This window comes from Pseudophryne corroboree, chromosome 6 (genome assembly GCF_028390025.1).
Source record: "Pseudophryne corroboree isolate aPseCor3 chromosome 6, aPseCor3.hap2, whole genome shotgun sequence".
Classification (NCBI taxonomy): domain Eukaryota; kingdom Metazoa; phylum Chordata; class Amphibia; order Anura; family Myobatrachidae; genus Pseudophryne; species Pseudophryne corroboree.
Window position 1 is genome coordinate 319,351,069 of NC_086449.1, and position 13,116 is coordinate 319,364,184.

A 13,116-nucleotide genomic window follows, 5' to 3' on the forward strand; every position below is an offset into this window, starting at 1 on the left:
CGCGATTTCGCTGTTGTTGTACCGTTTCCACGGCAGCGGGACGCGTCACCCGGAAGTGACGTAGTCGCGCTGCTATCATGAAGAAAGACCTCCCTAATCCACTGTGTATGTATATTAAAATACACACACACACACACACACAGAATATGAACAATTGGCGCAGTATATGGGAAGTGGCCAGAAAAATCCCATCACCATCAATCAGTCCACAGGATCACATGACTAGACTGCATATCATAAACTATAAATACATGCTAATTCTAGCAGAAAGATATAAACAAAAAAAGTTTTTTTAAAACACGACAAAAATGAAATATGATCATGGACATTGTCCCAATCAGGCCAGGCTGACTGTGTCTCTACAGGTAAGTGTGAACTAATAAATCATCACCAGGCTATATCAACATGGAAATAAATATATTACGTCCACCAGACTCATAAAATGACCATTGCAAATCAGAATCTATAGGAAAGGCGTAAAGGACAGTTCTTCATTTAACCCTCTTGGTGTCATCGCATCTAGATTATAAATCCATTTACTTTCTTTTTGTAAAAGAACTTTGTTCCTATCTCCTCCTCTACGAGCCGGAGGGACTTGCTCTATAGGCATAACTTTCAAGTCCTTTATCGTGTGCTTCGCTGCTGCAAAGTGACGAGCTACTGGCGGTGTGCTGGTATCGATTTTTGTTAGTGCTTTTTTAATGGAACTGCGGTGCATTGCCACTCTTTCCTTAAGCATTCTCTGGGTTTTACCCACATATATCAATTTGCACGGGCACCAAATAACGTATACGACATATTTGGTATCACACGTCATCCGTTGTTTAATTTGATATTTCTTGTCTGTGGCAGGGTTAATAAAAGTGGCCCCGGTATTCATAAAGCTGCAGTTGGTACATCCCGTGCACTTGTACACTCCTTCTTGTAACTGCAGCCAGCCACTTTTAATCATTACTTTTGGACTAATGTCTGAATACACTAGTCGATCCTTCAAATTGGTGCTCCTTTTATAACAGAACAACGGCAAGTTCTTGCAGGCCTGTCCCAGAATTGGATCACTTTGGATAATGTGCCAATGGGAAAGTATTGTCCGTCTTATAGCTCCTGATGTAATGGAGTTTGTGCTGGAAAGCATCAATCTGTCGGCTTCCTCTGCCTTCTTTTTAGGAACCAGCAAGTCTTTCCTCTCCAATTGGAGGCATTTTTGTATCGCATCGTCTACCTCCTTCTTTCCATATCCTCTGTCAAGAAATTTCTTGCCCATGTTCACTAGGGCTTCAGGCAATTTATTTGAATCAGAGGTAGTCCTAACCACCCTCACCATTTGTGAGTAGGGCAAACCCCTCTTTAATGGTTGCGGGTGGAAGCTGTCAAATTGTAGCAGTGTATTTTTATCAGTTGTTTTACGAAAAATTTCAGTCATAAACCGCCTTTCCATAATGCTCACCTTAACATCTAGAAATTCAATAGAAGATGGACTACTGTTACAAGTGAATCTGATGGACCCCTCAATACTGTTAAGCCTGGTGATGAATTCGTTCAACTTATCACTACCTCCTGTCCAAATAAAGAATAGATCGTCTATAAAACGACAATAACATTTGACGTATTTAGAAAATTCAGGGTCACCGTGAATATGTGCTTCCTCATAGTTGTACATAAACAAATTTGCGTATGATGGGGCCATGTTTGACCCCATCGCGGTCCCGCAAAGTTGCAAGTAAAATGCATTGTTGAATAGAAAATAATTCTTATGAAGTACAATTTCCATGAGGAGCATCAAATATTCTATTGGTGGACCTTTGTAGTTGGTACTGGACGAAATCACCATTCTGATCGCATCCATACCTTCCTTGTGATTAATATTAGTATAGAGACTACATACATCTAGTGTCACCAGCAAACAGCCTTCAGGGGGTATCCCATAAATCTCCAATTTGTTCAAGAAATCTGTTGTATCCCTTAAATAATAGGGGGTATTCTGAACAATGGGTTGTAGGTGCATGTCAACATATTGTGATAAGGGTTGGCTTAATGAGCCCCTAGATGAAATTATAGGCCTTCCCGGGGGTTTGCTTAGTGATTTATGCACTTTAGGCAATATATAAAGAACCGGGACCTTGGGGAAATCTTGGAATAGGAAACTCGCAGTTGACTCATCTATCCAACCATTATGAGTGCCCATGGAGATGATGGAATCTATCTCACGTTTATAGGCACCTGTTGGGTCAAAGGTTAATTTCTTGTAGCACAAGGTATTATTGAGTTGTGACATCACTTCTTCAATATATTCAGATCGGTCAAGGAGAACAATCCCGCCACCCTTATCTGCAGGGCGTATTATGATCTGATCGTTATTTCGTAAATCCTGTACAGCTTTAATCTCCTCAGGTTTTAAATTTTGATATTTCTTTCTCATAGAATTAATAATAGGCAGTGTATCTCTCTTGACCAATCTGATAAATGTGTCAATGGAAGCGTTATTACTCGGTGGATCAAACAAGCTTTTAGGTCTAAACGATCGTTCCCGTGTTTCACCTGTACCTTGTTTACTAAAGAAATCTTTCAATCGAAGTTGCCTATAGAAGCGGTACAACTCAGTCTCCCATTCAAACGCAGTTTGCTTGAATGTCGGTACAAATGTTAACCCTTTTGATAATACGGTCATTTCAGCTGGCGTAAGACTGTGACTAGATAGATTAAACACCACTATCTCCTGTTCCCCTTTGTGTATGTCCTTTCTTGGCCCCTTTCGATGTTTAGTCCCCCCTCTTCTACAGGGCCTTTGCCTCTGCCTACCTTGTATCGACTTCTGGTGTACACTCGATCCCTTAAAAAAGGCTGTCTGCTGGTGGAGGGTTGGTCTGAGTCACTAGGGGAAATTTGGGAATCAAGGTCCGTATATGACCTGTCACCTCTCCTCCTTCCCCTGTTGCTCTGGCCCCCTCTCCACACTCGCCTGGCACCCGGATTCGTGAGCCAGGAGTACACCCTTAGTTCTTTGTAGTCTTCCTTGACTTTTCTAAATTTGTCTCTCTTAAATGATAATAATTCAGATCTAAAGGAGGAAACACTATCCTCTAATTTGGTGAGCCAATCACAGCCTGCATCAGATTGTAAAATCTCAACACCTGTCAATTCACAGTCAGCCAGCTCCTTCTTGAGAACCTCGATCTCAGTGTTAACCTGTTGAATAACCAAAATCATCAAGTCAAAGCTACAATGATTTAATATAAGACACCACTGTCTACAGAATTCAGCGCTATTGCGCCCAATAGTCGGTTGATTCTTGATACGAAAGCCCCTTGGTACATATTTATCTTTGTGGTATTGTGATAAAGTAAGTCCATGTAATTCTAACTCCGTAAGTCTTTTCTTAAGTTTGAGTAGATCTGAAAAAACTTCTGTTGGACTATCAGTATCAAAAGCCAATTCTTCTGTTGCAGTGAACAATATTTTAGAGATATCCTTTTCCAGGAATCTTTTAGTGCCTGTTAAATCACCGACATCTTTATCCATGACCAAAGGAGGTGTATGTAAAAATAATGTGCTATAGCAAATCCAAATGAATGGAGATCACTTTCATAAAGCTTCTATTATATAACTTAGTGGTGCAGTCCATAAACCACAATGCAATGGTCAATCATCATATGCAAATTTGGAACGCACACACCTTCAATCGTTTTGTCAGGGTGCTCGGTCCAATGTTAACATCCAAACGTTGTGACCAAGATCCACAAAAACCAGCACACCTTATGTAGCAATAAACAATTTACTGAATCCTCATTTTAAAGTGCACCGTGCATAAGATAGTACAAATCGTATACTTAGCAGTTCAATTCACAATGGTAACCCCGCATATTGGCAACTCCAACAGCTGTTTCGGTGCAGCAGCACCTTCGTCAGGGAAAGCCAGCAGTATAACTAACCATCACCAAACACCACACTTATATACACAAAGACAATTAAAAACAATTACATACACCTGTTCATTCTAATCAAGCTGCAAGTCATGTGATCCCATGGTCCAATCCCGGACCAGGGTACTGCCCACCCCTCCGGCGCCATGGTAACAAAATGCAAGTCTGAACAATGTGTGTGCTTAAATGTAAATTATCAACTGATGGAGCATGAGTAGTTCAATCAAATGAATATTGTATACAAAGCACGCCTCACCCACTCTCTCAACAGCTGCAATGGCCGGATGCATCTAAAGCCGGTTACTACCGGCGTGCGGAACTAATCTCATGCGGTGGGGTTGGCGGGGACCCAGTTGTGAGACGCGTCATCCGGAAGTGACGCGATTTCGCTGTTGTTGTACCGTTTCCACGGCAGCGGGACGCGTCACCCGGAAGTGACGTAGTCGCGCTGCTATCATGAAGAAAGACCTCCTTAATCCACTGTGTATGTATATTAAAATACACACACACACACACACACACAGAATATGAACAATTGGCGCAGTATATGGGAAGTGGCCAGAAAAATCCCATCACCATCAATCAGTCCACAGGATCACATGACTAGACTGCATATCATAAACTATAAATACATGCTAATTCTAGCAGAAAGATATAAACAAAAAAAGTTTTTTTAAAACACGACAAAAATGAAATATGATCATGGACATTGTCCCAATCAGGCCAGGCTGACTGTGTCTCTACAGGTAAGTGTGAACTAATAAATCATCACCAGGCAAACGATTGAAGGTGTGTGCGTTCCAAATTTGCATATGATGATTGACCATTGCATTGTGGTTTATGGACTGCACCACTAAGTTATATAATAGAAGCTTTATGAAAGTGATCTCCATTCATTTGGATTTGCTATAGCACATTATTTTTACATACACCTCCTTTGGTCATGGATAAAGATGTCGGTGATTTAACAGGCACTAAAAGATTCCTGGAAAAGGATATCTCTAAAATATTGTTCACTGCAACAGAAGAATTGGCTTTTGATACTGATAGTCCAACAGAAGTTTTTTCAGATCTACTCAAACTTAAGAAAAGACTTACGGAGATAGAATTACATGGACTTACTTTATCACAATACCACAAAGATAAATATATACCAAGGGGCTTTCGTATCAAGAATCAACCGACTATTGGGCGCAATAGCGCTGAATTCTGTAGACAGTGGTGTCTTATATTAAATCATTGTAGCTTTGACTTGATGATTTTGGTTATTCAACAGGTTAACACTGAGATCGAGGTTCTCAAGAAGGAGCTGGCTGACTGTGAATTGACAGGTGTTGAGATTTTACAATCTGATGCAGGCTGTGATTGGCTCACCAAATTAGAGGATAGTGTTTCCTCCTTTAGATCTGAATTATTATCATTTAAGAGAGACAAATTTAGAAAAGTCAAGGAAGACTACAAAGAACTAAGGGTGTACTCCAGGCTCACGAATCCGGGTGCCAGGCGAGTGTGGAGAGGGGGCCAGAGCAACAGGGGAAGGAGGAGAGGTGACAGGTCATATACGGACCTTGATTCCCAAACTTCCCCTAGTGACTCAGACCAACCCTCCACCAGCAGACAGCCTTTTTTAAGGGATCGAGTGTACACCAGAAGTCGATACAAGGTAGGCAGAGGCAAAGGCCCTGTAGAAGAGGGGGGACTAAACATCGAAAGGGGCCAAGAAAGGACATACACAAAGGGGAACAGGAGATAGTGGTGTTTAATCTATCTAGTCACAGTCTTACGCCAGCTGAAATGACCGTATTATCAAAAGGGTTAACATTTGTACCGACATTCAAGCAAACTGCGTTTGAATGGGAGACTGAGTTGTACCGCTTCTATAGGCAACTTCGATTGAAAGATTTCTTTAGTAAACAAGGTACAGGTGAAACACGGGAACGATCGTTTAGACCTAAAAGCTTGTTTGATCCACCGAGTAATAACGCTTCCATTGACACATTTATCAGATTGGTCAAGAGAGATACACTGCCTATTATTAATTCTATGAGAAAGAAATATCAAAATTTAAAACCTGAGGAGATTAAAGCTGTACAGGATTTACGAAATAACGATCAGATCATAATACGCCCTGCAGATAAGGGTGGCGGGATTGTTCTCCTTGACCGATCTGAATATATTGAAGAAGTGATGTCACAACTCAATAATACCTTGTGCTACAAGAAATTAACCTTTGACCCAACAGGTGCCTATAAACGTGAGATAGATTCCATCATCTCCATGGGCACTCATAATGGTTGGATAGATGAGTCAACTGCGAGTTTCCTATTCCAAGATTTCCCCAAGGTCCCGGTTCTTTATATATTGCCTAAAGTGCATAAATCACTAAGCAAACCCCCGGGAAGGCCTATAATTTCATCTAGGGGCTCATTAAGCCAACCCTTATCACAATATGTTGACATGCACCTACAACCCATTGTTCAGAATACCCCCTATTATTTAAGGGATACAACAGATTTCTTGAACAAATTGGAGATTTATGGGATACCCCCTGAAGGCTGTTTGCTGGTGACACTAGATGTATGTAGTCTCTATACTAATATTAATCACAAGGAAGGTATGGATGCGATCAGAATGGTGATTTCGTCCAGTACCAACTACAAAGGTCCACCAATAGAATATTTGATGCTCCTCATGGAAATTGTACTTCATAAGAATTATTTTCTATTCAACAATGCATTTTACTTGCAACTTTGCGGGACCGCGATGGGGTCAAACATGGCCCCATCATACGCAAATTTGTTTATGTACAACTATGAGGAAGCACATATTCACGGTGACCCTGAATTTTCTAAATACGTCAAATGTTATTGTCGTTTTATAGACGATCTATTCTTTATTTGGACAGGAGGTAGTGATAAGTTGAACGAATTCATCACCAGGCTTAACAGTATTGAGGGGTCCATCAGATTCACTTGTAACAGTAGTCCATCTTCTATTGAATTTCTAGATGTTAAGGTGAGCATTATGGAAAGGCGGTTTATGACTGAAATTTTTCGTAAAACAACTGATAAAAATACACTGCTACAATTTGACAGCTTCCACCCGCAACCATTAAAGAGGGGTTTGCCCTACTCACAAATGGTGAGGGTGGTTAGGACTACCTCTGATTCAAATAAATTGCCTGAAGCCCTAGTGAACATGGGCAAGAAATTTCTTGACAGAGGATATGGAAAGAAGGAGGTAGACGATGCGATACAAAAATGCCTCCAATTGGAGAGGAAAGACTTGCTGGTTCCTAAAAAGAAGGCAGAGGAAGCCGACAGATTGATGCTTTCCAGCACATACTCCATTACATCAGGAGCTATAAGACGGACAATACTTTCCCATTGGCACATTATCCAAAGTGATCCAATTCTGGGACAGGCCTGCAAGAACTTGCCGTTGTTCTGTTATAAAAGGAGCACCAATTTGAAGGATCGACTAGTGTATTCAGACATTAGTCCAAAAGTAATGATTAAAAGTGGCTGGCTGCAGTTACAAGAAGGAGTGTACAAGTGCACGGGATGTACCAACTGCAGCTTTATGAATACCGGGGCCACTTTTATTAACCCTGCCACAGACAAGAAATATCAAATTAAACAACGGATGACGTGTGATACCAAATATGTCGTATACGTTATTTGGTGCCCGTGCAAATTGATATATGTGGGTAAAACCCAGAGAATGCTTAAGGAAAGAGTGGCAATGCACCGCAGTTCCATTAAAAAAGCACTAACAAAAATCGATACCAGCACACCGCCAGTAGCTCGTCACTTTGCAGCAGCGAAGCACACGATAAAGGACTTGAAAGTTATGCCTATAGAGCAAGTCCCTCCGGCTCGTAGAGGAGGAGATAGGAACAAAGTTCTTTTACAAAAAGAAAGTAAATGGATTTATAATCTAGATGCGATGACACCAAGAGGGTTAAATGAAGAACTGTCCTTTACGCCTTTCCTATAGATTCTGATTTGCAGTGGTCATTTTATGAGTCTGGTGGACGTAATATATTTATTTCCATGTTGATATAGCCTGGTGATGATTTATTAGTTCACACTTACCTGTAGAGACACAGTCAGCCTGGCCTGATTGGGACAATGTTCATGATCATATTTCATTTTTGTCGTGTTTTAAAAAAACTTTTTTTGTTTATATCTTTCTGCTAGATTTAGCATGTATTTATAGTTTATGATATGCAGTCTAGTCATGTGATCCTGTGGACTGATTGATGGTGATGGGATTTTTCTGGCCACTTCCCATATACTGCGCCAATTGTTCATATTCTGTGTGTGTGTGTGTGTGTGTATTTTAATATACATACACAGTGGATTAGGGAGGTCTTTCTTCATGATAGCAGCGCGACTACGTCACTTCCGGGTGACGCGTCCCGCTGCCGTGGAAACGGTACAACAACAGCGAAATCGCGTCACTTCCGGATGACGCGTCTCACAACTGGGTCCCCGCCAACCCCACCGCATGAGATTAGTTCCGCACGCCGGTAGTAACCGGCTTTAGATGCATCCGGCCATTGCAGCTGTTGAGAGAGTGGGTGAGGCGTGCTTTGTATACAATATTCATTTGATTGAACTACTCATGCTCCATCAGTTGATAATTTACATTTAAGCACACACATTGTTCAGACTTGCATTTTGTTACCATGGCGCCGGAGGGGTGGGCAGTACCCTGGTCCGGGATTGGACCATGGGATCACATGACTTGCAGCTTGATTAGAATGAACAGGTGTATGTAATTGTTTTTAATTGTCTTTGTGTATATAAGTGTGGTGTTTGGTGATGGTTAGTTATACTGCTGGCTTTCCCTGACGAAGGTGCTGCTGCACCGAAACAGCTGTTGGAGTTGCCAATATGCGGGGTTACCATTGTGAATTGAACTGCTAAGTATACGATTTGTACTATCTTATGCACGGTGCACTTTAAAATGAAGATTCAGTAAATTGTTTATTGCTACATAAGGTGTGCTGGTTTTTGTGGATCTTGGTCACAACGTTTGGATGTTAACATTGGACCGAGCACCCTGACAAAACGATTGAAGGTGTGTGCGTTCCAAATTTGCATATGATATATATATATATATATATATAATATACATTTTGACATTACAGTGAGCTTGTGTGGAGCAAGAGTGGAGTGGGCACATGTGCAGGCGGATCTGAGCCTGCCCCCTCCTCTCTGGCAGCACTGTAGAGTCAGGCTTTGTCTGCAGCGCATGCACAAGTCTCCGAGGACATGGTGCCAGCGCCTTATTCCCGGGGACATAGCTACTGTGCAGCAGGGTGTGCAGGGTGTGCAGTGTGGCTCACCCTGGACCTAGAGGCCCATGTGCACACACATACTGCACGTACTATAAATACACGAAAGGAGCTTGTATGTGTGTGTGTGTGTGTGTGTGTGCGTGCGTGTGTGCGTGCATGTGTGTGTGTATTGAATGATTCTTCCTAAATACACTGCATTATATGTAGTAAGTCTCAGTTTTCATCTTGTTTTCGTACCAAAATAGACACCCAGGACTGTTCGATTCTGTAGTGAGGGATGTCCCGAGTCACCTTTCATAGCTACATTGCTGATTTTTCGTGGGTTGGGAAGGTGTGGTTCCTGCATCGCTTGATATACCCCATCAGAATAAGCACATGGCAAAAGACGCAGAAGTCTATAACCTAAAAATAGAAATAATTAATAAACCAAAACATAAGTATGGAACAATAATGAATCTACAAACAAGGGGGATAATTCTAAGTTGATCGTAGCAGGAACTTTTTAGCAGTTGGACAAAACCATGTGCACTGCAGGGGAGGCAGATATAACATTTGCAGAAAGATTTAGATTTGGGTGTGGTGTGTTCAATCTGAAATCTAATTTGCAGTGTAAAAATAAAGCAGCCAGTATTTACCCTGCACAGAAACAAATATAAACCACCCAAATCTAACTCTCTCTCTGCACATGTTATATCTGCCTCCCCTGCAGTGCACATGGTTTTGTCCAACTGCTAACAACTTTGCTGCTATGATCAACTCAGACTTACCCCCAATGTACACTCACATTGTTTCTTTATTTGTGCAAATGTCCATAGCTGTCAGCTGACCATTGCAGAGAGAGTTGTACTGACATTTGTGGCTCCTTCAGAAAATGTGCATGGTGGCAGAATGTCCATCTACTTTAACTTCTGATTTAATACCACAACTTTCATTCATTTAAACACTTTAAGGGGTTATATTACAGGTAAACACAGGTCTTACTGGAGCAAAGTGAAAGACTACTGTCTGCCAATGTGGCACTCCCACTCCGTTTCAAGATGGATCTGCACATGTTCAAAAGTAACTTCTGTGGCCACCTTGGTACAGAGAATGAAGCTTCCCTGGAGGAGCAGCAACATGGAGTGTGCCTAGCAGCGTACTCCACTTTAAACAGTACCCAGGGCCGGTTTGAGCCCTTTTTGCGCCCTGGGCGGGAAATAGGGACGTGGCTTCATACAGGGGGCATGGTAAGTTACGCCCCCTGTACAGTGGAGTAGCGCTGCTGAAATGCTGAGTGGTGCGCGATGAAGTCATCGCGCACCGCACAGCAAAGGTCCTCTCCACGAAGGGAAACTAGATGCGTAGCGTCTAGTTCCCTTCACAGGGGGACACAGCCGGGGGACACAGCGGGCAGCGGAGGGCACAGCACTAGCGGATCTTGCCATGGTGCGGCGCCCTCCTGAAGGCGGCACCCCGGGCAAAAGTCCTGCTTGCCCGTGGCAAGATCCACTACTGCTAGGAGTGATAGAGCAATGTACTTATTGGGTGTAGCTAGAGTGAGTGCAGGCAGTGCCATTGCTATGGGTCCCAGAGGTTTAGGGGGCCTCCTCCCCTGCATCTAGCTCACATGTCTGAATCCGATACTGTATATAGGAGGTTGTGAAATGTCCAGAGAGTAACGGCACTCTGTGGTTGGCAGCCAAGACCATAGCAGGGAAAAAATGCACCGTCCCGTCTCGCTTCCCGAAATTAACATTTCTTCAGCATCTTTACTCATCATATACACTATGCTGAATATCAGATATAATTAAACCTTTTTCCCCTAACAAATATAGTACATTGGAATATACACATATATTTTGGTTAGAATGTATCTCTAAGTAAGTTCATGCACCAGGTGTACCTGCTGATCCTCTTTTATGATGAACAAGATTGTTATACCAACCATCATAGCGCTGAATTTCCCAATTGATATTATTTTGTGTACCTACAAAAAAATTATAAAAAAAGAGGCATTTGAATTGTTGTAATTCTGGGGGGAAAAAATGTTTTGCTACAGTAGATCACGTTTATCAGCATTATATGCCAATTTTAAAACCACAGCATTCCTATTATTGTTTGGGACTACTACATTATTTGGCACAACATCATAATAAAATTGCAACTAAACAAATAGCATCGTAACATGTTGTTTCAAGACTAAGGGGGGTATTCAGGTTGGTTAGCAAACCAAGAAAGCAAGCAACTGGGCAAAACCATGTTGCACTGCAAGGGGGAAGGTGTAACATGTGCATAGAGATTTAGATTTGAGTGGGTTAAATTGTGAATGGTAAATACTGGCTACTTAATTTTTACATTGCAAATTAGATTTCAGTTTGATCACATGCCACCCAAATCTAACTCTCTCTGCACATGTTATATCTGCCCCACCTGCAGTGCAGCATGGTTTTGTCCATTAGTGTGCTTTTTTTGTTTATATTGGCCAATGTATGCCAAGAACCTTGATTATGATGTCCATTACATTTATTATAATTCTAATGGGTATGGTGAACCTACATTTTTGTTCCTATATTGCCACCTGCAGTGAAATATTGTTTTGCCTAGTTGTGTGCTTTTTTGGTTTGCTTACAAGCCTGATCAAGGCCATAAGGTCTAAAAACGTATATGCACAGTAAAGATACACACAGACATGATCATCATCAACATTACAGCACCCTTTGGGAAGCTACAGCCTTCTAATGAAGGTACAGTATATCTGGAAATGCCACAAAGTCTACAGAAACCGATCTCCAGGCAGCATGCTGCAGTTGCATGTGAATGTCCATGCAGTAAACAATTCTAACTTCAGTTTGAGGGTGAAAATGCAGGCATCACTTATTACACAGATAACGTGTCAAACCATGGACATAATGTGATTGCTTAATGTACCACAAATTATTCCAAAGATTATATCAAACCATTATCAATTCTAAACTTACATGTGAGACTCCAGAACTCTGCGTGAACAAGCAAAGTATAAATCAGCCCAAGCTTTGACTTCATGTCAAGATTTAAATAAACTGAAAATAAAAAGAAATATAAGGTTTAAATTAGAAAACATGTTCAGTAACATACGTGGTGCAGTACACCTATCAGGAAATGGACTATAAAGTATACTACAGTATTTATTCTTTGTAATATATTTATTACTTAGAAATGACACCCTCTACTCATTACCTTTTACAAGGTTGCACCCACACCAAGAAACTCCACCCTGAAATATATTTATAACATATCTAAACAACTGACATAAATACTAAGTAAGAAAAAACATTTTGCTATGCCTAATGCACACTGAGTAAAAAATAACACTACATAATAATCAGATAATACAGAGATCTTGGTTGCATATTTTATGTTAATCACACTTCTCACTTACAAAGCACTTCTGTGCTTCTTATTAAGCCCTATTAATTTTCACCTGTGTGCTGCCCTGGGGTGGCCAGCCTGTGCTGACATGATGGGGTCCTGCACTCCGGACACATACCTAGTGTTAGGGACCCCTAGTGACAGAGACGCCTTGCCGTTCGACCTGGGGGCTTAATCCTATATCTGCAGATATATGCAACCAAGATCTCTGTATTGTCTGTATCTATTATCTCTGTATGTAGTGTTATTTTTCACTCAGTGTGAATTAGGGATAGCAAAATGTTTTTTCTTACTCAGAACTACCCCTCCCTTTTACCACCTGAGTGACATCACAATCTGATTGAGCAGCTTGCCAATAAATGTGCATTGTAGTTAGAGAGGCATGGATGGGTCAGCATTAAGAGAGATTGCTGGCTCCAGATTGCCATTGGAGAAGCTATGGGTGTCTCCAGTTAAGCTGGCTCTCAGATGCTGTAGGAGCCATTATCATGTGGCCTTACA

General features: G+C 41.5%; 1 protein-coding gene across 1 annotated transcript in view; it reads right to left on the reverse strand.

The window, feature by feature from the left end:
* Positions 1-13,116, reverse strand: part of LOC134934547 (dual oxidase 1-like) — a 435,381-nt gene that overhangs the window by 318,380 nt on the left and 103,885 nt on the right. The window contains exons 2-4 of the mRNA XM_063929968.1: positions 12,186-12,266; positions 11,111-11,194; positions 9,466-9,630 (exon numbers count right to left, since the gene is read on the reverse strand). Coding sequence (XP_063786038.1) covers positions 9,466-9,630; positions 11,111-11,194; positions 12,186-12,249 — 313 coding nt within the window. The 5' untranslated portion in view covers positions 12,250-12,266. The remainder of the gene's footprint in view (positions 1-9,465; positions 9,631-11,110; positions 11,195-12,185; positions 12,267-13,116) is intronic.